The sequence below is a fragment of the Poromitra crassiceps genome (genome assembly GCF_964638095.1).
Source record: "Poromitra crassiceps genome assembly, chromosome: 3".
NCBI lineage: Eukaryota > Metazoa > Chordata > Actinopteri > Beryciformes > Melamphaidae > Poromitra > Poromitra crassiceps.
Genome location: NC_139625.1, coordinates 56,627,080 through 56,653,742, shown reverse-complemented (window position 1 = coordinate 56,653,742; position 26,663 = coordinate 56,627,080). Strand labels below are relative to the sequence as shown.

General features: G+C 41.2%; 1 protein-coding gene across 3 annotated transcripts in view; it reads right to left on the bottom strand.

Moving 5' to 3' along the window:
* Positions 1-680: 680 nt before the first annotated feature.
* The window catches only part of txndc16 (thioredoxin domain containing 16), a 46,384-nt gene continuing 20,401 nt past the window's right edge, over positions 681-26,663 (bottom strand). For 2 of the 3 annotated variants that reach the window (XM_083633606.1, XM_083633605.1), the window contains exons 15-20: positions 26,458-26,594; positions 21,962-22,046; positions 21,546-21,687; positions 13,377-13,558; positions 12,558-12,748; positions 681-3,067 (exon numbers count right to left, since the gene is read on the bottom strand). In XM_083633606.1, the coding sequence (XP_083489732.1) occupies positions 2,850-3,067; positions 12,558-12,748; positions 13,377-13,558; positions 21,546-21,687; positions 21,962-22,046; positions 26,458-26,594 (955 nt within the window). In that variant the 3' untranslated portion in view covers positions 681-2,849. The remainder of the gene's footprint in view (positions 3,068-12,557; positions 12,749-13,376; positions 13,559-21,545; positions 21,688-21,961; positions 22,047-26,457; positions 26,595-26,663) is intronic. The other variant, XM_083633607.1, reaches the window with a different exon arrangement.

Genomic DNA, 26,663 nt, shown 5'->3' with positions numbered 1-26,663 from the left:
CGATAAAATAGAATATCGTGTCATTTGCCGCGATATTTTTTACAATATCGAATATTGTATTTTTTTCTTTCTTTGCAGTTTTGCACGGTTTGCACTGCTGCGATGTCCGACAAACAAGACTGAGATAAATGAAACTTTTAACTGCTGTTATTTTAGTGGCAGCATCGTGGGGCTTTTATTTTGAAAAGAAAATTAAAGAGATACTCGACACTTTTTCCACTTTTTTCTGCTGAAAATCAAGATATATTGGAAATTAGCTGGGTTCTTGATGAATCCAGGTCAAAGTCCTGACATTTACTGTAAATCTGAGTAATTCCTCATCCCTATGCAGTTCCATACATCCCGAAAGGCAAAAAGTCCAGGCCAGTAACTGAACAGCATATCAACCTCTCAGTCCTTTACTCATACTACTAATTACAATATATAATGTATTCCTGTGTACACATATATGCTATTCCTGATTTAAGGTGGATGATCTGTTTCAACATGGACACAAACTGTCTGACACCAACAATGGAGATAACAGAGAGTCCACATTGAGTAAAGCCTCAACCCAACCCATTTATTTGGCCACACTGTACATTTTAAGTATATTCACATAGATGGTTGAAAGGTTTTGACTTGGAATTGACTTTACATGTAAAATAGTTTTTTACAACATTCATAGCTCACTGTAGCTCAAAATACCTTATTGTATTGTAGTATTCTCAATATGATCAGCATGTACTCTCTATTTATCTTTTCCATATCCTATTTTCCACTGCTCTGATTACACCCCCCCCCCCCCCCCCCCACACACCCCCACAGGGATCACTCGAGACAAAGTCAAAATACAGCAATACAGCAATTTCATGTGGGGGCTTCAAAGGGAAAATCCACCCTAAATTTACAATCTAGGCCACTTCAGTCTAGATTTGGTGTAGGATGGATGTTCCCTTTTAACTTTGACACCAATAGGTTTCAAACCACACAAGGTAACAGGATCCACCTCTCAAACCGTGACACTAATTAAAATGGACCGATCCGGTAAACCAAATCCACATCTTTTCCGCAAATCAGCCAGGAAAATGGCCCAGTGATTATATGATGCCACTGTCATTCCGGGATGGGAGATGGAACGATGGGGGGAAATATAACGTTGGAATCATTTACAAGACATATCCTGGATATTGCTGGTCAAATGCACAAGGATATACCGGCACTCAAAATCCCAAGTCTCCCGTCATTCTAATTTGCATGCTGAGTCATGATTTCACAGGACCAATCAAACGTTTTCCATGTCTTTTTTCCCCATTTCATTTTCCAGATGTTTTTCCCTGACTGGAAATCTCATCTAGATATTTGTCTTTTTTTTCAAGATGTGAAATAAAAATGCAGTATCTCTGTTGTTTGATTAACAAATACTTTTTTTTATTCCAAATTTCTGAAGCAATTGTTGAATAAACCACAAAGGGGGCATAAATCTAATGAATAAGTTGATATTTCTGTTTTCCATTACCGGTTATATATTTGCCAGACATCCCATCTCATACACCACTCAAGTCTCCTTTAAAGGGACATTAAGGTCTCTTTGATATTTATCGACCTCTACTGGCAACTAGGAGGAATTGCAACAACACTAGCTGAAGATTGTTCTTCAAGGCCACAAATATCAATACATGGTTTCCATTTTAAAATGCAGTATTTTTCCAGACTATGTTCTTGACTGGATTTGATCTTGGTGGGTATTTGATAGAATGCATGCTGACAGCAGCTGGGTAATAAGATTATTCTTCACATCAACAAAAACTGTGGACTGAAAGCGGGTCTACACAACAACATAAAAACTATAATTATGTGTGTATCAGACCTAAGCCACAACATTTCCCATACTTTTCCAGGCATTTTCTTCAAATTCCCAAACTATACAAGACCTGGAAATGATCAAATTCATTTTTAGTACTTTTCCAGACCTGCAGGAGCCCTGAATATTGCAGATATTACCTAACTACAGCCACAGAACACTATTTTACCATATTTTGAGGAAAGAGCTTATGATCAAGTTTCAGCTGTTATTGTAAATGACTTCATAGTTTTGTTTAAAGTCGAATAACCAGAACAAACCACCAAATGAAACTGATCAAACAGCTGACCGAGAGTCAGTCTCTGTAACTTCTCTGGGAAAATGTGTGTGTGTGTGTGTGTGTGTGTGTGTGTGTGTGTGTGTAATGTCACATTAACAGCAGGAGACAGATTATAAATACAATTGATACAAAAATATATTCATCCGTATAAAAAGCTTTAAAAAAAACAGCTTCACAGTGACAAGCCACACATTTTTCTCCTCTCTCCATCTTCCCTGTCGGCCCCAGAGCCATGGATACAGTATAGTTGTATAGTTGGCTAGAAATACTGTATGTCAAAGTTCCCTTGATAGCCCGATTAGACCGACATATATTATGTTTGTTGATATACAGTATTGGGCTGATAATTATTGTTACAACACTGAGAACTTATGTTTTCCAGGCATAGCTGAAGGTTCGTTTAACGTTCGTTTTCTCGCTTGCTTACCATGGTGTCCATTTTCAAAAACTATCAAGACATTGATTTTTTTTTCCCCTTCTCAAATTCACAAACTTTCAAGACTTTCAAGGCTTTCCAGGAGCCGTGAGAACCCCGCTGTCTTATGAAACTACTGAATATCAACTCATAATATCGGCTATCAGCAGATTCCATCTAAAAATGTTGCTATCCAGAAAACATATATCGGTCAAAGCCAAGGCTAATTAGGACAACACAACAAAGCAGGAGAAGAAGAATCTCCATTGGAACCACCATAGTCCTCTGACCTGAAGCTCCATGTTGTTCATTCACAGCTCAGAGTGCAGCGGAGGAGTGGATGGACTGGAGGCTCGTGTGTCTCCTCCCTCCACACCTCCCCTGCTTACCCACCTCTCCTCCCCCTCGCCTTTCTTCTCCTTGGACTTTGGAGTGCGCTGCTGGGCGTAGCCGGGCACTTCCTGGTCCATGACGGACAGGAAGTCATAGAACGGGACTACGGGGGTCCAACGATCCTCATCCATCGTTCCTACCGAGACAGATAGATACTGTAACTACGATGTCAAATTAGATACAGGATAAGACCGATATATCAGGCTGAAATTGGCCATCCATCCATCTTCAACCGCTTATCCAGAGTCGGGTCACGGAGGTAGCAGATCCAGCAGGGGCCCCCAGCTTTCCTTTTCCCTGCACATTAACCAGCTCTGACTGGGGGATCCCAAGGCGTTCCCAGGCCAGCGTGGAGATATAATCACTCCACCTGGTCCTCGGTCAGCCCCGTGGCCTTTTCCAGCTGGATGTGCCTGGCAAACCTCCCTAGGGAGGCATCCTTACTAGATGCCTGAACCACCTCAACTGGCTCCTTTCTATGAGAAGGAGCAGCGGCTCTACTCTGAGTCTGTCACAGGTGACCGAGCTTCACCCTATCCCTAAGAACCCGAGGAAACTCATTTCAGCTGTTTGTATCCACAATCTCATCCTTTTGCTCATGACCCATACTTCATGACCATAGGTGAGGGTTGGGATGAAAACTGAAATTGGCCTTTTAACAAAAATCTGATATGGTCCAGAGAGTGTCCACCTCCAATATCATGGGTAGTTTTTGCATTTTTATTTGATTTCATTGCATACATATTATATAGAAATTATAGTGCACTGCCTGTGTATAGGAAAACCTTAACCTGAATTGATTCTAATGTGACATTTTGAGCAAAAAACATATATAATAATAATAATATATAACATTATATATATATATATATATATATATATATATATATATATATATATATATATATATATATATATATATATGCATGCACGCATGTACACACACACACACACACACACACACACACACACACACACACACACACACACACACACACACACACACACACACACACACACACACACACACTTACTTCAATGGAGTTTTAGTGTCCCATGATGGTCTAACGGCCCATAGAGGCTTTTCCACCCTGGCCAGTGGCCACCATACAAGTTTTGCATGAAAATGGTAACAATTGAAAGATCTGAATTTTGGCACAAATATCGGCTATCGATTTAATCTAAAAAATATCTGTATCGGCCTTGATTATCATATCAGTTATTATTATATCAGTCAAACCCTAGTTTCATGGCTTGCTAAGGAAAATACAACCTAACTGACAAAACAGCAGACCTTAAGTCTATAAACCCCTACATCTCATTTAAATCATCAGTAAAGAGTTGGATCAGGAGAAACAGAAGCTGGGTTTAATTTGTATTATTTTAGTTCTTATTCATTTTATTGATTTTATTGGATTTTATTAGATTTTGAGCAGTATATTTTAATTATTGTTGTTTTTGTTTGCTTTTTAATGCTTATTTTATTGATTTATGTTTGTTTTTATTTCCCCATGCAGGGAGTTCCCCAAGCCCTGGCAGCCGGCTATTTCTCCGCCTACTGGCCTCTGGCCTACCGGTTACTTTATACACGGTAAAAAATAAAATAAAAAAAATTACAGTGCACCTGAACGCAACATACAAGATACCCGCTGAATAAGTGTCCAAATGTTCATCTCATTCTGGCCAATACTCCACTTCTGTTATAACATTTCAGTCTGGAATATGGAATATCTTTCAATAATCTTTATGACTAAAAGGCTAAAAGTACCGGTAATCTCATGTGTAAGAAATGACTGTTCTACAATGAAGTAAAACTGTAAATAATTAACTTGTTGGTTTTGGATTTATTTAGCTTCAAGAGTGCATTTTTGTTCTTGTGTGACCCTCAACACAGGCTTTGAGAATCCCGGGCCACTTACTGATACTTATGCTTAAATTAACCCACTCATATTCTGGTTTATTTCGAGAAAAACATTTTGGCTAGTGGAAATTCTAATTGGCTGGTAACTTCTAGCAGCCATATTGGCAGGTGGTCAAAAAAGTGAATTTCAAGCCCTGCAGGGAGAGCAAGTGGTGACATAGGAGTGAGTGAGAAAAGGATAAAATATTGGTGTTTAAGACTGAATAATGACATCACAACTGTTCATTTAAAATTAGTTATTCCTCTAAACCTAACTTCAAATGCCCAAAATTCTTCCGCGCCAGCGCCGTTTGGCCCCCAACCCTCAGCAAAATCTAGCCCTCTGGTAGCGAGGACATTATTTTGTGGTCCTCTCTATCATCAAAGTTCCTGGGTTACGGCATGACAATATTTGTTCGGCCCCCAGCAACAATCTAGGTTTCTCATGTGGCCCCCCATGAAAAATAATTGCCCACCCCTGATCTAGCCTCTTAAATTGGTTCTCAAAGTGAACCAGATTCATGCATTTTAGTTTAAAATGTACACATTTTTCTTACAGGGGGCATGGCCTCCCGAACCCCCAAGAGGGTCCAAGCAAGGTCTACCCACCACAATCTCTCCAAATAATGTGGGAAACATAGTTATTAGTATTTTCTTTGTTCTTAAAAATATACATTGCCTGTTTGAGTTTTGCAATATGGATATTGTTTTATTTATAATTAACACATTCACTGCCAGCCGTTTTTTTTTTACTGTAGGTAGGTTCTGCCAGAGGGTTTTTTTGAGGATTCTGGCTCATCTTTCAAGACCCGAGGATTCTTTTCTGCTAAGATTTTGTGAACACACAATATCTCAAAAGAACTAATAGAATGTGTGCTTTCTCTGTCTAAAAGAGTTAGTTTGTAGAGTTAGTAGTTATGTAAGCATTAGCAGTTGAATACAGCATGGTTTCAGCGTCAGAAAAATTATTCAGAGATAAACGGCTTTTTGTGAAATTCGATAGAACAGTCACTTTAACCATTCATTTTTGGCATCAGTAAGACGTCAGACATCTAAACAATAGTTTTGAACAGTAATTTCCTCCATAACAGCAGGAAACCCCCCTCTGCTTCCAACTCCTCCCTCCGTGGGCGTTCTTCTTGGCTGCAGCGGCCGTGTCACAAGCTTGTCACCAGTCTCACTGCTTTGCTGCTGCTGTGCCTGTCTGCGCGGCCGCTCTTTGAGGAAGTCTGGATGGACTCGCTCGCTTCTTGGAGTTTTGGTTGAGAGCTTTGATGAAGGTTTTGCGATTCTGGTCATATTTATGCTGCGTGTTTCAAAGTGTGTTCCACCCGTAATCTATTATGCAAATTTGCAATCCCGCACCGCCAGAAATCAGCGCGAAAACGAAAGCGTTTTCGCCAATCCATTTTCATGAGAATGGCTTCGTCACACTGCTTTTTGCTTGCCTTCCTCTAGTCAGGAAAGCACTGTCGCCACTTAGTGGGTCGGTGGAATGGGTTGTACACGTTGTACACGTCCAATACTTATATAAGAGATGTAAAAGGGTTAGATGCACATCCCACCGTCAAAAAAACAAAATCGAGTTTTTTTACGTAAAAACACGTCATTGGCAGTGAACGGTTGGATTTTGTTTGACGTAAAAACACGTCATTGGCAGTGAACGTGTTAAATTGAGCATTGGGCCTTTATAAGAATGTTTATTTGTATTATTTCAATTGTCACACTCATGGATACATATTAGGGCTGTCACTTTTCATTCGAAATTCGAATGCAACTTCGAATGTGGGGTAGGGGTTCGTGTTCGATATCTAAATTGACTGTTCGATTTTTTTTTTTTTTTTTTTTTTTTATTATTATTATTTTTTTTTTTATGAACCAAAATTAACCAACTGCTGCTTGCTGGTAATGTTAATCCCATGTCAGAAAAAGTCTCCAGATTTGTCGCGTTAGTCTCTTCTGAGAAAGATTGTCTCCAGGGTCTGAAAAGTTGTCTCGAGTTGGATGCAGCCAAGTTTGTGAGGCAGTGTTGTGACTGTGAGCGTCCAAGCTAACACGTCGGGCTGATGCCCGGTGGCCTGGACTGAAAAAAAAAAAAAAAAAAAAAAAATTTTTTTTTTTAATTACCGTAACCAAAAAACTTAGAATATATTCGAACGAATTTCGGGCAATTAAAGTTCGTTCAAAGTTTATTTTGGGAAAAAGTGACAGCCCTAATACATATTTGAGGTTTGTTTAAAACCAGTGAATGTTCCAAAGTTACAATTGCAGCCAGCGACTGGAGTTTTGGCTCATATTGCTGGGCGACAAAACATTGTCCTAAACAAGTCCTAAGAAGTAAACACTGAACCACTGGCGGCTTAACGAAGTTCTAGACCCCTCAGAGCTGCAAGGCTCTGGTTTCTCCACAGAGAATGCATGGAATGTGTTGGGGATGACACTAATCCATTGGTTGTCGTGTCTCAGATAGAGACGAGTCAGAACGAGACCAGTTATCCAGGCCTCTAGTTGTACAAACTACAGGGTTCAAAGGTCAAGGGTTAATGACATCAGACAATTGAGTTTTAAAGCCAGAAATGACCCGAACAACCATCATGATCACTATAATCTAAAGAGCCTTTTACGGTCATTACAGATACAGACCAGATCAAAGCCTCTTGCACATACCGGTCACATCCCTTAGATAAGCAACACAGAGGAATGCTGAGCTGGGCTTTGTCACTGTTGTCCAAATAGCTAGTTGTAGAGCAAGAGCACCCCTGCATAATAATGTAAATGGGTGACCTATCTAAGTTCTATACGCTCGGAGAAGATAGTTCCATTATCAGATACCGGTAGTTCCATTTCTCTAATGTCCATAGTGGGAAAACTTACACCATTATGTTCCTAGATAGCTGTAAAATCAATGCTATAATTGGTTTTACAGTACTTTGCCACACTTGTTTTCCACATGTGCTCCATAGATTAGTGTTGTTCCTAATCTATTTCACCTCATGATATCCGCTGACTCACCCCTTATCATTTAGGCTGGTGAATGTTAATCATCATTCACTTAAGTTACTGACATGCCATCTGAGGAGTGGTTTTCAACATGCTCCTCAATTAGTCCTGCACTTTCTGTCTCTCTCTAGTCTGATCCCTGCTTACACTCAAATCTGAGCTCTCGCAAACATTTACATTCTAGACATTCAGCCTTATCCAGAATTACAATCAGTGCAACGGTACAATAAGTTGCCATTTCTAAGTCGACAAAAATGACAAACAATCAAAAATAAGAGTGCAAAGGCCGTGGGGCTGGCTGCACAAAACCCCTTGAGTTAAGATTTCACGAAAATACAATCTGTATCTGGAGGAGGAGGAGTGGTGTAAATGCAGTCTGTATCTGGAGGAGGAGTAGTGGTGTAAATACAGTCTGTATCTGGAGGAGGAGTAGTGGTGTAAATACAGTCTGTATCTGGAGGAGGAGTAGTGGTGTAAATACAGTCTGTATCTGGAGGAGGAGGAGTGGTGTAAATGCAGTCTGTATCTGGAGGAGGAGGAGTGGTGTAAATGCAGTCTGTATCTGGAGGAGGAGGAGTGGTGTAAATGCAGTCTGTATCTGGAGGAGGCGTAGTGGTGTAAATGCAGTCTGTATCTGGAGTAGTAGTAGTAGTGTAAATGCAGTCTGTATCTGGAGGAGGAGGAGTGGTGTAAATTTATCTGGAGGAGGAGTGGTGTAAATGCAGTATGTATCTGGAGGAGTAGTGGTATAAATGTATCTGGAGGAGGACTGGTGTAAATGCAGTATGTATCTAGAGGAGGAGTGGTGGTGTAAATGCAGTCTGTATCTGGAGGAGGCGTAGTGGTGTAAATGCAGTCTGTATCTGGAGGAGTAGTGGTGTAAATGTATCTGGAGGAGGAGTGGTGTAAATGCAGTATGTATCTGGAGGAGGAGTGGTGTAAATGCAGTATGTATCTGGAGGAGGAGTGGTGTAAATGTATATGGAGGAGGAGGAGTGGTGTAAATGCAGTCTCTATCTGGAGGAGTAGTGGTGTAAATGGTGAAAATACAATGTGTATCTGGAGGAGGAGTAGTGGTGTAAATGGTGAAAATACAATGTGTATCTGGAGGAGTAGTGGTGTAAATACAGTCTGTATCTGGAGGAGTAGTGGTGTAAATGTTAAAAATACAATGTGTATCTGGAGGAGTAGTGGTGTAAATGTTAAAAATACAATGTGTATCTGGAGGAGTAGTGGTGTAAATACAGTCTGTATCTGGAGGAGGAGTAGTGGTGTAAATACAGTCTGTATCTGGAGGAGGAGTAGTGGTGTAAATACAGTCTGTATCTGGATGAGGAGTAGTGGTGTAAATACAGTCTGTATCTGGAGGAGTAGTAGTGGTGTAAATATAGTCTGTATCTGGAGGAGGAGTAGTGGTGTAAATACAGTCTGTATCTGGAGGAGGAGTGGTGTAAATACAGTCTGTATCTGGAGGAGGAGTGGTGTAAATACAGTCTGTATCTGGAGGAGTAGTAGTGGTGTAAATATAGTCTGTATCTGGAGGAGGAGTAGTGGTGTAAATACAGTCTGTATCTGGAGGAGTAGTAGTGGTGGTGTAAATATAGTCTGTATCTGGAGGAGGAGTAGTGGTGTAAATACAGTCTGTATCTGGAGGAGTGGTGTAAATACAGTCTGTATCTGGAGGAGTAGTAGTGGTGTAAATATAGTCTGTATCTGGAGGAGTAGTAGTGGTGTAAATATAGTCTGTATCTGGAGGAGGAGTAGTGGTGTAAATACAGTCTGTATCTGGAGTAGTAGTGTAAATATAGTCTGTATCTGGAGGAGTAGTGGTGTAAATACAGTCTGTATCTGGAGGAGGAGGAGTGGTGTAAATGCAGTCTGTATCTGGAGGAGGAGTAGTGGTGTAAATACAGTCTGTATCTGGAGGAGGAGTAGTGGTGTAAATACAGTCTGTATCTGGAGGAGGAGTAGTGGTGTAAATACAGTCTGTATCTGGAGGAGGAGTAGTGGTGTAAATACAGTCTGTATCTGGAGGAGGAGGCGTGGTGTAAATGCAGTCTGTATCTGGAGGAGGAGGAGTGGTGTAAATGCAGTCTGTATCTGGAGGAGGAGGAGTGGTGTAAATGCAGTCTGTATCTGGAGGAGGCGTAGTGGTGTAAATGCAGTCTGTATCTGGAGTAGTAGTAGTGGTGTAAATGCAGTCTGTATCTGGAGGAGGAGGAGTGGTGTAAATTTATCTGGAGGAGGAGTGGTGTAAATGCAGTATGTATCTGGAGGAGTAGTGGTATAAATGTATCTGGAGGAGGAGTGGTGTAAATGCAGTATGTATCTAGAGGAGGAGTGGTGGTGTAAATGCAGTCTGTATCTGGAGGAGGCGTAGTGGTGTAAATGCAGTCTGTATCTGGAGGAGTAGTGGTGTAAATGTATCTGGAGGAGGAGTGGTGTAAATGCAGTATGTATCTGGAGGAGGAGTGGTGTAAATGCAGTATGTATCCTAAGGAGTAGTGGTGTAAATGCAGTCTGTATCTGGAGGAGGAGTGGTGTAAATGTATATGGAGGAGGAGGAGTGGTGTAAATGCAGTCTCTATCTGGAGGAGTAGTGGTGTAAATGGTGAAAATACAATGTGTATCTGGAGGAGGAGTAGTGGTGTAAATGGTGAAAATACAATGTGTATCTGGAGGAGTAGTGGTGTAAATACAGTCTGTATCTGGAGGAGTAGTGGTGTAAATGTTAAAAATACAATGTGTATCTGGAGGAGTAGTGGTGTAAATACAGTCTGTATCTGGAGGAGGAGTAGTGGTGTAAATACAGTCTGTATCTGGAGGAGGAGTAGTGGTGTAAATACAGTCTGTATCTGGATGAGGAGTAGTGGTGTAAATACAGTCTGTATCTGGAGGAGTAGTAGTGGTGTAAATATAGTCTGTATCTGGAGGAGGAGTAGTGGTGTAAATACAGTCTGTATCTGGAGGAGGAGTGGTGTAAATACAGTCTGTATCTGGAGGAGGAGTGGTGTAAATACAGTCTGTATCTGGAGGAGTAGTAGTGGTGTAAATATAGTCTGTATCTGGAGGAGTAGTGGTGTAAATACAGTCTGTATCTGGAGGAGTAGTAGTGGTGGTGTAAATATAGTCTGTATCTGGAGGAGGAGTAGTGGTGTAAATACAGTCTGTATCTGGAGGAGTGGTGTAAATACAGTCTGTATCTGGAGGAGTAGTAGTGGTGTAAATATAGTCTGTATCTGGAGGAGTAGTAGTGGTGTAAATATAGTCTGTATCTGGAGGAGGAGTAGTGGTGTAAATACAGTCTGTATCTGGAGTAGTAGTGTAAATATAGTCTGTATCTGGAGGAGTAGTGGTGTAAATACAGTCTGTATCTGGAGGAGTAGTGGTGTAAATACAGTCTGTATCTGGAGGAGTAGTGGTGTAAATACAGTCTGTATCTGGAGGAGTAGTAGTGGTGTAAATACAGTCTGTATCTGGAGGAGTAGTAGTGGTGTAAATACAGTCTGTATCTGGAGGAGTAGTAGTGGTGTAAATACAGTCTGTATCTGGAGGAGGAGTAGTGGTGTAAATACAGTCTGTATCTGGAGGAGTAGTAGTGGTGTAAATACAGTCTGTATCTGGAGGAGTAGTAGTGGTGTAAATACAGTCTGTATCTGGAGGAGTAGTAGTGGTGTAAATACAGTCTGTATCTGGAGGAGGAGGAGTGGTGTAAATACCAGCAACACACATTGTGATAGAATGTGATGGGATCAGCGAGAGTCAGCCAGGGGGAAATCCAATCTGTACAATCTGAGTGTTTCTCTGAGGGAAACAACATGGCTGCCAGACAGTCCCAGTAGAAATGTCATAGTGCACACAAAAAAGTTATATGTTGTTAATTACCTCCACCAAGGAGGTTATCATGTTTTCGGTGCAGTTTGTCTGTCTGTTTGGTAGCAGGATTACGGAAAAACTACTGGGCCATGAAATTTGGTGGAAGGGTGGGCCAAGGAAGAACCCATTAAATGTTAGGGCGGATCCAATCCGACTCACAAAATGTGCATATGATAGCAACTGGACAGAACTACGACTATAGGACTATTGGCCGGCTGCATTAGTCATCCCTACAATACTGTCGCAATTTGATAGAGGTATTTGGTCAAAACTATTGTGATATTTGATATCATCCAGCCCTAATATCAGCACAAAATATGATCAGCAGCTATGTAAAACCCATATGTAAAAACCCATATTGAACACTAGTAGGAACCCTGTTAAATTTTGCATGCTTCTATCTCCTTTTCAATTGTGGTTGACGGACATGATCTCTGCTATACGGATGGAGAGACTCAGGTTCCTGAGAACCCCACTTTAAAAGAAACAAACTATCTGGGACCCATCTCTAGCCTACCTTGATGAGGTTAGGGGTGACGGGTGACTCGCCAGGTTGGTTTCTCATGGACTCACGCGTGGGATCCTATGTGCACATAAGCACATTATGTGGCTGGTAGCACCACATTGTAATATTGAATGTTGATGATGTTTGTATGTTATTTTCTTTCTTTTCTTTTCTTTTCTTTTCTTTTCTTTTCCTGTGTCTGAGTCTGTTTTGTTTTGTTTGTGTACTGTTCAATTAAAAATAAAAAAGAAGATTTTTTGCACGCTTCTTTCTCCACTCACTCTCCACCTCTATTGTATTCTATTCCAGTGTATCCTCTTAATTCTACTAGACCCTCCCCCTTACCTGCGGGTGGTTCGCTGCCATCTTGGATCCTCTGTAGCCAGTGCAGGATGGAGCGCACCACTATGGGAGCGTTGGGAGGGTAGTGGTAGATCTCCCCTCCGGAGGGCAGCTGGGTGAGGAGCAGAGCAGGGAGGGGGGGCAGAGAGCCCAGGTATGACTCCAGGACAGAGATACCAGCTGGAGTACGGCCTCTGCAAACACACAGCATCAGAATATTGTTTACAGCAATCTATTCATCTATCAATATCAACGTTAAATGAAAAAGTATGAATGGATGGGTTGGGGGGGGGGAATCGGTAAAAGACAGAAAAAGAATATTCAGTTAATGCGACCACTGGTTGACGGTAGAGGTGTGCGATATGATTTGTTATCTTGATATATCCCAATACATATTCATATGGTAAAAAATTCATATTGTGATAATGGCAATATTCCAACTTGTTGATGTAATGACGTCACACCGTTACCCTGTGTAACGGTCCCACAGCAACAACAAGCACGGCTGACAGCAGCTCCACGGTGGAGGAGTTAATTCCAAAAAAGGCTGACTTCAGTAGTGTGGAAGTGGTTTGGCTACAAAAGAGCAGGTACAACAAACCATGGTAATATTTGAAGGTATATTTGAATATTTGAAGGCAAACTGTTATGTCTATGCTAACCTATAAAACCATAACACTTATTTTGTTGCAATTGTATGTTCTTGAAATTAATATTTATATTAATATTTTTCAGTATTTTGTCATATCGTTCAGGGATCCCCTGAAATATCATGAAATTCTTTTAGAGCCATATCGCCCACCCCTAGTTGACGGTACATACAGGTGCATCCAGCAGGCCAGGTATCTCTCCATCCACCTCCCCCCCACCTCCACTGCTCGGCTCATCTCCTCCAGCACCGCCTGGTTCTCCCTCCTCCCCCTCTCCTCCTCGCCCACGAAGAGGAGGAGGAGAGCTCTGCCCGCCGAGAGGAAGGACGGCAGGTTGTCCACTGTCAACTCGGGCTGGAGAGAGACAGACAGAGAGAGAGAAAGAGAGCAAGACACAGAGAGAGAGAGAGAAAGAGAGAGGGAGACAGAGAGAGAGACAAAGAGAAAGGGAGGAAGAAGATGAAAGGGGGGAGTGCAAAACACAAGGTTAAATTGCCATCTTGTGCAAATTAAAGCCATGTTCACACTATTCTGTTTTTTTCAAAAGGTGGTCTTTTTTTGTTGAAAAGGCCACTTCAGCTGGACGAACCAATCACAAGGAAGATGAGGTGGGGTTTGATGCAACAAACAACAAAAAAATCTAATTCATCCAGAGGAACCATGTAAAAAGTAATAAAGAGAAAACAAAACAATAAAAAAGGTGAGCTGAACTTATTGTTAAAGTCGAGCTGAACCCAAAAATGACTTTTCTTTTCTTTTAGTTCAAATACCTGGGTATGCAGTGCACCTATTTAATAATGTATGCCAAAAAAATCACAAAAATCTAATTTCTTTAGTTTTTCACACTTTTTCACATCAAAAGTTCATTTTTCAAGATTTCATTGATAACAGTAATCTACAGTTTGCTGACGTCACCTAGTACTATCAAATTTCTACCCCATTTCAACCAATCATATCACGAAATGCAGCTGTCAATCAAATCTTCATTTCAGGATAATTTTCTCTTCCAAATGAAGTAGAAAATGGCACCTAGTGCCTGTCATCTGGCAGAATTCCTATCGCATAAACTAACTACTAACTTGGCCAATTGTATGAAACATGAAGAAAAAACAAAAACTATAATCTCTAAGAATGCAAAGAAATGTAACTGGCTCGTTAAAACGCGCATTCCAGGAATATCGTATTTACAGAAATATCGTAAATGGCGTGCGCTTGAGAGCGTGGTTGTCAGGGGTCGCTCCTCGGAGATTTCAGGCGGGCGGGGCAGCACCCATGCATCGGATTGTCCGCTCGCTCCGCACGAAGCAGGTGGCTGCCTGGCACCCCGCCGATCCCACTCGCGTAGCACGACAACACGCTGAATCCCACTGGATTTGGGGGTGGAACACGCCATGATTGACCAATGCCAAAGCCAGTCGACAGAATTGTCAAATCAAATCGTCGACACCGTATATGGTCCGCCTCTCAATTTGTTTTCGCGCTAGTGCATTCCGTTCCGGTTCACCTCGACTTTAAGCAACATCTGCATTCAAGACTGCTGGATGTGCGTCAGTCCATTGCATTTGTTCACTGTAGCAAATGTGGACTCAATTTTCTATAAGGACAGATTCATTTGGCCTTGGCCCAGAATCACTGTGAATGCCCATATGGTGCTTGTTACTTGTGACATACTGTGAACTGATTCCATATTGTTCCTCTAACAAACTTCCAAGAAGTGACACCTCCCCCTGACATTTATACTGCTGTGATGGAGAATGAGATTAAAATGCAGGCAGTGTTCCAGATGATGGAATTAATTCAGCTATTTACTCTTTGAAGACAATTGTGGAGAAAAAGTGTCAGTATTGGCACTTCAGCTGACAAACAAATATTCAATATTCTGTATGTGACACACTCACATACAGGAACACACACACACACACACACACACACACACACACACACACACACACACACACTAGGGCTGGCAATATTTTGATATTATATAAATGTTGTGATATCTACTAGATATTAGGGGTGGGAATCACCAGATGCCCACGATACGATACTGAAACGATACTTGAGTCACGATACGATAGTATTGCGATATATCGATATTGCGATATATTGAATATTGCGATATTTCGATATACTGCGATTTCTTACATTTTCAACTGCAAATGATGTCCCCAAAGGAAAACTTTGTCATCAGCTGATTTATATAAGAACAATTTTTCAGTCTGTACATCTGACTTCAACCATTTTATTGCAGCAACATTGTCAAGTAGACAGACCAACAACTTTCATAAAGTCATGTCATAGTTGCATGCACCTGACAAACTGAACTGTTTGTTACAGTCTACTTACAGTCCACCTTAACTGGATGTGTGTGTGGACTACTGTACTTATGTAGTTTTTGCAACTTCACTTCACTTACACAAAACATCTTGTGCAGCCCATTCAGTAACTGGGGAATTTGTAAATTACTGTTATGACAAAACTGTTACTGTTAAAACAAAATGAAAATATGCTACCGTTTGTTTACTGCTGGCCTTGGAACTAAAGTTTATAGTAGCCCGGTGGCATGGCATGGCCTGCAAAAAAAAAAAAAAAAAAATTTTTTTTTTTTTGCAATATCGATACTTGGCGTCCAAATATCGATACAATATCGTCAGGCAAAATATCGCGATACTGTGGTGTATCGATTTTTTCCCCCACCCCTACTAGATATCGTCTTAGATTTTGGATATCGTAATATCATGATATGGTCTTGTCTTTTCCTGGTTTTAAAGATGAGCTGAACCCAACGGACCCCAAGTGGCGCAAGGGGTCGGAGACGTTTCAGACTGAAAACAAATTTTGTCTGAGATGACAGAGGGTTAATGATTGGCCAACACCAAATCCAATCCTCATAATTGTCAAATCAACACGCTATGTTGAACATAGCGTGTTGATTTGACAATTCTGAGGATTGGATTTGGTGTTGGCCAATCATTTTTTTTTATGACTTTATTTACGGTTTTGCAATTATTTAAACAAACAAACAACCACAACCACATAGACTCTTACAGACATAAACCCACATATTACCCACCCTTTTCCCCTCCCTACCTCCCCTTAGACCAAGAGCACATACCAACAGACGGACAACAAAAACAAAACAAAACAAACAAAAAAAGATCCAGTGTCAGACATAGGTTGTAGTAGCAATAGGCTAAATGTTCAGGTGACAGGTCAGAGTAGTTCTTTTACATGCACAATGAAAGGAGACCACACTGAGAAATTTCCCATACGACCCCTTCAGTGTATGTCGTATTTCTTCAAGTTGAAGCAAGGATAGCACCTCCTGAATCCATCTCTTAAAACGGGGGTGTTTGTTGGATTTCCAATTTGTTAGAATCAATCTGCATGCTATGAGGCTGCTGAATGCCACCGCTTTCTTTTGTGAATTTGTAACAAAATTTTCCAATGGAATAACCCCAAAAATGGCGGTCAGTGAGTTGGGTTCAAGAGACGCATTGCATAGAACAGAAAGGCATTCAAACACATCAGACCAAAAATTAATTAGCGAGGGACAGGACCAGAACATGTGACCTAAGGAGACTGGGTTACTGCATCTAGGACAGGTGGGACTAACAGATGGGTATATTTTAGCAAGTCTGTCATTGGAATAGTGTATTCTGTGGAAAACCTTGAATTGAATTAACCCGTGTCTAATACAAATAGAAGAAGTATGAATAGTTGATATGCAGTCTTCCCAGACATCCTCCGAGATTTTCATTTCTAGGTCATGTTCCCAAGCCTGCCTTAGTTTAGTCGTTGTTGGTGGGTTGATATTCTGAATGACGTTATACGCCCTGGAGATTAGGCCCCTCACATACGGATTCAAGTTCAACAATCGGTGAGTGACATCCTTACTTGGAGGTTTAGGGTAGGTGGAGAAATGTTTTGACGCAAAGCTGCGAGCTTGGAGATACCTGAAAAAGTGTGATTTTGGGATGTTGTGATCTTTACATAGATGTTCAAACGACAAGAATGATTGGCCGTCGAATAGGTCTTCAAAGAAGACTAACCCATGTCTGTGCCAACCCGCAAAACTTGAATCGATCTGTGACGGCAGAAAGAGATGGTTCAGAGACAGAGGAGAAAGTCCACTTACAGTATCTGGTCAAAATTAAAATGTCTGCGAAATTGTATCCAGATTTTAATAGAGTTCGACACTACTGGGTTTGAAAAAGTTTTAGTCTTAGTGCATGCTGATAGTGGAGCAGATAACAATGACATTGGTGAGATTGATGAATGTGAGGCAAGTTCCATTGGTGCCCAGGAGGGCCCGTCTTCACCCGCGAATGCCAAAGCCCAAAAAGGTAACTTAGAGATATTTGCTGCCCAGTAATCATTTAAAAAAATTTGGGAGGCCCAGCCCTCCTTCAAGTTTAGGTCTCTCCAGATAGATCTTTTTCATTCGAGGGGTTGACTTGTTCCACACAAAGGTTGTAATACATCTTCCCAGTTTAATAAAGAATTGTTTAGGGAGCCAAACAGGGAGTACTTGAAATAAATATAGGAATTTTGGTAATACTGTAATTTTGATGGTGTTAACACGTCCGGCTAATGAGATCGGGAGGCTTGACCACCGCTCTAGATCTGCTTTCGTTCGGTCTAACATTTTATTAAAGTTTGCCACTGTAAGTGATTTGAAGGAGCCAGATATTTGTACCCCTAAGTATTGAAAGGATTGAGGTTCAACTTTAAAGGGGAATTGGTCATATTTTAGTGTTTTGCTGATACTGTTCGCAGGAAAGAGGAGGCTTTTAGTTAAATTCAATTTGTAACCAGAGAAATTCCCAAACTCCTGCACCAGATGTAAAAGGTGCGGGATGGACTGTAGTGGATCGGCTACATAGAGGAGCAGGTCATCCGCGTATAACGAAACCTTGTGAGTTACTCCGCCCCTTGTGATGCCCCTGATTCTCTCCTCATCTCTGATCGCAATAGCGAGTGGTTCTATGGCTAAATCGAACAGAAATGGCGAAAGACCGCAACCTTGACGAGTCCCTTTGCATAGTGGGAAATAATCTGAAATTACACCATTTGTCTTAACAGACGAGCTAGGGCTGTCATACAAAATACTGATCCATTTACAGAATGTTTCCCCGAATCCAAATTTCTTTAAAACTGCATGTAGATACTCCCACTCTATCCTATCGAATGCCTTTTCGGCGTCTAGTGATAAGACTACCTCAGGTAGCTGTGCTGGGTGGGCTGAGTGTATTATGTTGAGCAGCCGCCTCACGTTAGAGAATGACTGCCGTCCTGGTATGAAGCCTGTCTGGTCTTGATGTATAATTGTAGGCATCACCTCGTTTAGACGGTTTGCAAGAGATTTGGTCAATATCTTGTAGTCACAACATAGAAGACTGATGGGTCTGTAGGATGAGCAGTCAAGTGGGTTTTTATCCTTCTTTAACAAAACTGATATGGTCGCTTGTGTGAGGGTTGGTGGTAAATTACCCTTTTCTAGCGTTTCATCATACATGGCTTTGAGGATCGGTACTAGCTTGGGGGAGAAGGCCTTGTAATACTCAGCCGGGAACCCATCAGGTCCCGGGGCCTTTCCGGTCTGCATGGACTGAATCGCGGCTTGTATCTCACAGATGGTAAGTGGCTCATCAAGAGATGTCTGGACTTCTGAGTCAAGAGTGGGAGTATCTAATTCATCCAAGAATGATTGCATTGTGCAGTTATTTGTTCCTACGTGGGAGCGATATAGGTTTGAATAGTATTTCTTAAATTGATTGTTAATAAGTTGGGTGTTGCATGTGGTTGTATCTCGACCAGTATTTATCTCTGTAATTTGGGAGTTGGTGGATGTTTGTCTGAGTTGGTGCGTGAGTATTCTGCCTGCTTTGTCTCCATGTTCATAGAACCTGTGTTTCGTTCTGAGTATATTCTTCACTGCGTGATGGGTGGAAAGGGTATTGAATTCTACTTGTAAAAGAAGACGCTCTTTGTGAAGTTCTGATAAGGGGGAAGCCGCATATCTTTTGTCTAGATCAAGTATAGATTGTTCAATTTCTAACAGACGCTTATTACGTTGTTTATTTTTGTAGGCTGTGTATGAAATTATTTGTCCTCTGATGTAGGCTTTCAGTGTCTCCCACAGCGTGCATCGTGATATGTCTGGGCTGTCATTTGTATCGAGAAAGAACCCTATTTGCTTGTCCACAAATTCTTTGAACTCGGCGCACAGCAGTAGCGAGGGGTCAAGCCTCCACGATCGTCGAGAATGTACATTGTCAGGAAAATGTATGTCCAGCTGCACTGGAGAGTGGTCTGAAATAACAATACTATGGTATTGTGAGTTGGTGACTGATGGAAAGAGACTGTCATTTATTAAGAAATAGTCTATTCTAGAATAGCTTTTGTGGACTGGTGAGAAAAACGAAAATTGTTTTGTAGCGGAATTAAGTCTCCTCCACGGATCTGTAAGACCATAAGATTGCATGAACGTGTTGACAACAGTTCCCGCTTTGGATAATTGACTGCCTGGCTTGGGGTTAGATCTGTCTAGTTGTGCATTCAATACACAGTTTAGGTCTCCAGCAACAATGAGTTGGTGAGTATCAACATCAGGGATAGAAGTTATTAGTTTAGTGAAGAATTGCGGGTCGTCCCAATTTGGGCCATATATGTTTATGAGTATGACAGGAGTATTGTATATTATGCCTACTAGTATAATGTAACGGCCATTAGGGTCTTGAATCGATTTGGTTAAATCAAACCTTTTTGAAAAGGATTGCTACACCCCTGGAATTATGGTTAAAATTAGAGTGATAAACCTGTCCAATCCAGTTATCTCTAAGCCTAGTGTGGTGATTAGTCTTTAGGTGTGTCTCCTGTAAAAACATGACGTCTGGGTTAAATGATTTTAAGTGACAGAATATTTTCTTGCGTTTAACCGCACTGCCCATACCTCTAATATTCCAGGAGATAAAACTTACAGAGCCAGTAGCTCTAGGTATCTGTCTTCGCGGCGTCATCCTAACCAAAAACAGCAAGGGAATGAATCAGCCATTGCTTACTATAAACAAAATATTCAGATCTTTCAAAACATACATCACATGTAGACAAAATGAAAAACAAATACTCTTGGTTCCTTCCCTAGAGGCTATCTGCCCCAAAATGAGAGTTGCTCTAACGCCAGATGAGCTTTCCATCAACCAAAACACTTGGTATCGGACTAAACCTGTAAGAGCTATGCATGAATCGAACAATAGAGGTAAAGTAATCCTCTGCCACATGTACTCATTTGGTAATTATTGCCGTCTATAACCATTCAAGCTGTGATAGCGATTCAAGCAGGGGACAACAAATAAAATGAAATAAGAACGGCATTTAGAGTAAACAATCTGGCCTATGAATCAGTCTAGAAGGCACCACAAGTTTTTTTTTTTTTTTTTTTTCCCCTCTCCTTCCCCTCCTCTTTTACACCTACCACTATTGGCAGTCGGGACTGGTGACGGCATTGGGAGAAATAAAAGAAAAGAAAAAGAAAAAAGTCTGTGTTGCCATATCACAAAGTATCTGAGGCACAATCAGTTGCTATTTGACATCCGCGCCGCCATCTTGAGTGGGACAAACCGGTAAAGGCCAGTCAGAGGGAGGCTCCGTCAGGCCAAAATGGCGGCCTGCCTCCTCTTGTCAATGTAAGCATCGCCTCCTCTTGTCAGTGTAAACTCTTTATAGACCACTGTGGCAGTAATGTCCGTTGCCAAAATTAGGGTCAGCCTGCGTGCTGCCCTTTGCTTAGCAATAGCATTAGCGTTAGCCTAGGTCCCTCGTTTGTAAATGGCTTACTATATATTCCCTTGCCTCCACCGGATTGTCGAATGATCTCCGGTCTCCATTTGGGGCTGTAATCTGGTGTTGGCCAATCATGGCGTGTTCTGCCCCCAAATCGAGTGGGATTCAGCCTGTTGTGGCACTACGTGAGTGGGATCCGCAGAGAACCGCCTGTAGTGCCGTTTGAAAGCCGAGGCAAATGTGCCGCCTGCCGGCCTGGAATATCCCAGGGTCCGGGGTAAGACCATGGACCCGCGAACGTTAACGTTATTCCTGGAATGCCAGTTTAACGAGCCAGTTACATGTCTTTGCATTCTAGATCAAATGAAGACATTACAGTTTGTTTTATTTTTTATGTTACATACAATTGGCCAAGTTATTAGTTCGTTTATGGGCTAGAAATTCTGCCAGGTTACAGGCACTTTGTAGAAAATTCCAAGATATATATTGTGTAACACCATTCAGCCTAAAAATACCATATTGCCCAGCCCTAACACATGCACACACACAGACTTGCCAGTGTGTGGAGCAGCGCAGTGTTAATGTGTGTGAGCAGCTCTTCGGCAGAGGAGGGCAGAGGCAGCGGGGAGGGGTGTGTGAGAGTCCTCCATGATGGGAACACCAACACTACAGGCAGGTCCACCGTCTGCTCTGTGGCCCTGCGCGTGCACACACACACACACACACACACACACACGCACACGCACGCGCACGCACACACACACACACACACACACACACACATAGCAAAGAAGTATTTTGTTAGTGTCATCATTTCCAACCGCAAGCACTTGAAGGGCTTTAAGTCACATCTACTACTAAAACTACTACCAAAACAGGAGTTTACGAGGAGCACTTGAAGGCAGCATAAGCCTCTCCAAATGTCAGACCTTGAAAATGCAGGGATTATGTGACTGAATGTAGTGTTGTTACCATTTCTCTGCCAGCATGTCTGTTAGCAATCCACCCAGCACCGCTCCTCTCAATGACTTGGCTGCTTCAATAAACACTGCAACACCTGGAAAGACACAGAGAAAGAAACATATCACTCAGTATAACTTCAAATCATTTCATTAGCGCTAGTAAGGCAAATGGATTTTGGGGCTGGGGGAGAAGGCCAACAACTTCAAGCCATCAATTAAAGGAGGAAAATATAATTAGACCGATTATTTCCACTGGTTTGTAGATAAAATTGGTCCTGGAAAGATCATGGAGGGATATTTTGAAATCTGAGATATTTAAATGCTAAAAGGCATTGAGCCGCTTGGCCTTTCCAGTGCAACTGGCTTATTATAACTTTATATAAATTTATAAATCTACTTTCCAGTACCATGCTCTAGAGCATGGGTGTCAAACCCAATTTCATACACATCAGCATTATGTTTGCCCTCAAAATCCAGTTGTAAATGTAAGACTCTAAATGATAACAATACTTGTTATCATATTACATAATTTACATAATAATTTATTTGTTTTATTAATAACTTGATCATTAATAACTAGCTCTGAAAGCAGAATTACATGAAAAATAATGACAAATAGACATTCAAATGTACAACTATTATACATTTTATTATTATTTTTTGTAAATATACAAATTAGTATAAGTAATTTGAATGAATGAATGAATGAATGAATGCATTTATTAAGACAGATGTAAACACAATAAAGTACAGGAGTTGTTTTCCATTGTGGTCCTCGTTTGTAAAAAAAAAAGGAAAAAAGAGTCAATGGTCAGCAGAGCACTAGCCATCCAAGACACAGAAAAACATCATCAACAATACATCACCATGAACAGTAACCTACAAACAATGCGGACATTACACACTGAACTGGCTGTCAGCACAGTAGCTCAGCAATAAAGTCAAAATGTTTCAGTTTGTGCAGCCTACACGCAAGGTTTCAAATCCAACAATATTGGTCGGTTTAAAATTAAATCCAAGCTGCTTGGAGCTGTCGCACGCATCCCCGAAGTCTGCACATCACATCCCTAGGTATGGACTAGTGCATACTAGGGCTGGGTCGGTTTGAAAATTTTAAAACCGGTTCGATATTGCTGTCTAAACCGGATCGAACCGGTATACCGATTTTTTTTGTAATTAAAAAAAAAAAAAAAAAAATTTTTTTTTTTTTTTTCAAGCAGGGCTCCCGAGTGTGGCCCATAACTGTCTGTAGTGCAACTTCAGTCCACCTGATAGCGATAATACACCTCTAAGCTGGTATTGTCAACCAGCAATGATACTGAATAAAAAGAAGCAGGACACCTGTGTAACAAACACACCCTGTATTTATTTCTCATAACTATTCAGCTCAACTTTTCTTCTAAACATCAAAATAATAAATGAAATAAGACTTCTGCCTATAGTGCAACTTGAGAAAAAGGCTAATAAAAACACAAGCAGTGCAATCAGAATGGATTGGCTTACAGCTGAGCTGCCTTATAAACTTCAAAACTCACAAATTCACACAATATAGGGTAGGGATGCACGATATATCGGCAATCGTATCGGTATCGGCCGATGTTGGTCATTTTTTAACATATCGGTCATATCGGTATCGGTCAGATGTTGCAATGTTAATATCGGTTATCATTATCAGCCAAATTCTTCACATTGATATGAAATAATGCAGTAAATCTATGATTTATGGGCTTTTCCAAAGGCTTTGCAAATAAAGAAATGCATAACTTTTTCAAATTCAGTGTTAACATGTGTTTTTCAGTATGTACAAAATGTGATGATCATAAAAATGTGGTTTTATACAGATGATATCGACATCGGTAAATATCGGTTATCGGCCATAACAGCAATGTTAATATCGGTTATCGGCATCGGCCAAAATTTTCATATCGGTGCATCCCTAATATAGGGCCTAGGCATGGGTCGGTTTGAACATTTTGAAACCGGTTCGATATTCCCCAAAAAAACGTATCAAAGCGGCTGCAGTTGGTGGCGATAATGCACCTCTAAGCTGGTATGCTGCCAACCAGCACGAACACTGAATACAAATAAGCAGAACCTTTTAACTGTAACAACACACTGTTTTTATTTCTCATAACTATTCAGCTTAACTTTTCTTCAAACATCAACATAATAAACAAAATAAGACTTTTGCCTACTAGTGCAACTTGAGAAGAGGCTAATACGAACAATAGTGCAATCAGAATGGACTGGCAAAAAAAAAAATAAAAAAAAATAAAAAAAAAAAAAAAATAAAAATTTTTTTTTTTTTTTTTTTTTTTTTAGGTTTTTTCGGTTTGCACGTGATCAAACCGGTTTGGGCTCGTATACCGAACCGAACCGGTAAAACCGGAAATCGACCCATGCCTAGTGCATACATGGGCAAACTACGGCCCACGGGGCGGATGCGGCCCGCGGGCGCCACCTGTGTGGCCCGCGATGGAATTGCAATTTTTTTTTAATTTTTTTTACACAGTGCACCTGAACGCAACATGCAAGATACCCGCTGAATAAGTGTCCAAATGTTCATGTCATTCTGGCCAATACTCCACTTCTGTTATAGCATTTCAGTCTGGAATATGGAATATCTTTCAATAATCTTTATGACTAAAAGGCTACATTGAATTAGAAATTTAAATAATTAACTCATTGGTTTTGGATTTATTTACAGTAGCTTCAAGACTGCATTTTTGTTCGTGTGACCCTCAACACAGGCTTTGATCATCCCGGGCCACTTACTGATACTTATGCTTAAATTAACCCACTCATATTCTGATTTATTTCAAGAAAAACATTTTGGCTAGTGGAAATTCTAATGGCTGGTAACTTTAAAATTCAGCAGCCATATTGGCAGGTGGTCAAAAAAGTTAATTTCAAGCCCTGAGAGCAGGTGGTGACATAGGAGTGAGTGAGAAAAGGATGAAATATTGGTGGTTAAGACTGAATAATGACATCACAACTGTTCATTTAAAATGAGTTATTCCTCTAAACGTGGCTTCAAATGCACCAAATTTTTCACGCTGGCGCTGTTCGGCCCTCAGCAAAACCGGGTAGCGAGGACATTTTTTGTGGCCCTCTCTATCATCAAAGTTACCCATCCATGGGTTACGGCATGACAATATTTGTTCGGCCCCTGGCAACAATCTGGGTTTCTCATGTGGCTCCCCATGAAAAATAATTGCCCACCCCTGGACTAGTGTATACATTGTACAATAGTTATAGACTTGAATGTTTATATGCCATTATTCAAAGTTAATGTTAATAATATCTCAATTTAATATAGTGATAGGGGTGGGGCACACAGGTTTAGATCCTGAATTACATAGTTAAGACGTTTTTAGTGTATTTTGGTTGCCAGTGTCTTTAATTATCAAGTTATTACTAAAATCAATAATAATCGAATGCAGAGGCAATGATGTAATATGATAAGTAGATGCATTTATATTGTCTTACACTTACAACCGGCCCTTTGACGGAAACCATAATGCTGATGTGGCCCGGGATGAAATTGAGTTTGACACCCCTGATCCAAGGAGTCTGACAGAACACACTTGGTCCTTATCTCCATCATCATCATCAGTATATAAATGGGCTCGCTCTGTCTGTCTGTTTCTCTGTCCCACTGATGACATCATCAGTGATGTCATAAATTCCTCACACACTGATGACATCATCAGTGATGTCATAAATCCACTCACACACAAGGCTATAGTTCAGTGATTATGTCACTGATGACATAATCGGTGATGTCATAAATTCGATGTCATCAGTTTAATTTCATTTTATTCAGTTTATTTGGCAGGGACAGTGTGCATGTACATTAATCATTCTCCGTAAAGAACAAAGAGATGCCTTGCACCACATTATAGCTTCAAGCTAATTTACATCTGTAGTCCCCTCTAGTGAGTTCAGTGATGATGTCACTGAAGAGAGAGAGACTGAGGAGGCTCACGAAAGAGACTGAGGGAGACCAGAAGGAGGAGGTGAGGGATGCCAGCTGGCAGAAAACACCAACGAAGAAGAGGGATTCAGCAGGGAAACAGTGGATGGATGGACGCAGAAGATGGCGGTAATGCAACATTGAGGATGCCAACTGCCATAAAACACACACAAAAAAAAGAAGAAGAGACTGAGGGAGAGGGAGAGAGAGGCGAGGGAGAGGAGGAGAGGGAGGGAGAGAGAGGGGGAGAGACTGAGAGGGAGAGGGGGAGAGAGACTGAGGGAGATGCGCGTCAATAGGGCAGGCAAGGCCACACAGCAGCCGAGCTTCGGGCAAGGACGCACAGCGGGCAAGGACGCACAGCGGCCGAGCTGCGAATGTGAGCTGCGGGCGAGCCCGCACAGCGGGCGAGCCTAGGAATCGAGCGCACGCTGTCATAAATAAATGAAAAAACAATTAAATTAAAAAAAGCTAAAGAAAATGAGATTTATATATGTCAGGCCAACACACAGACAGTCCCAACCTCCTACCTGGGTGTGTGTGCGTCTGAAACAGCCCCAGTACTCTGTCAGGTCTGTAGCCCACTAGATCAGGGAAGGGCACTTCTTGCAGAAATGATGTCACTTCCTCTTGGGCAGACAGCAGTATAGGGGACCCTGGACGACTCCTGGATAGAGAATAGACAAATAGGCCAGTGGGTCTCAAAGTTGGGTCCCTGAGAGGGATCCAGGGGGTC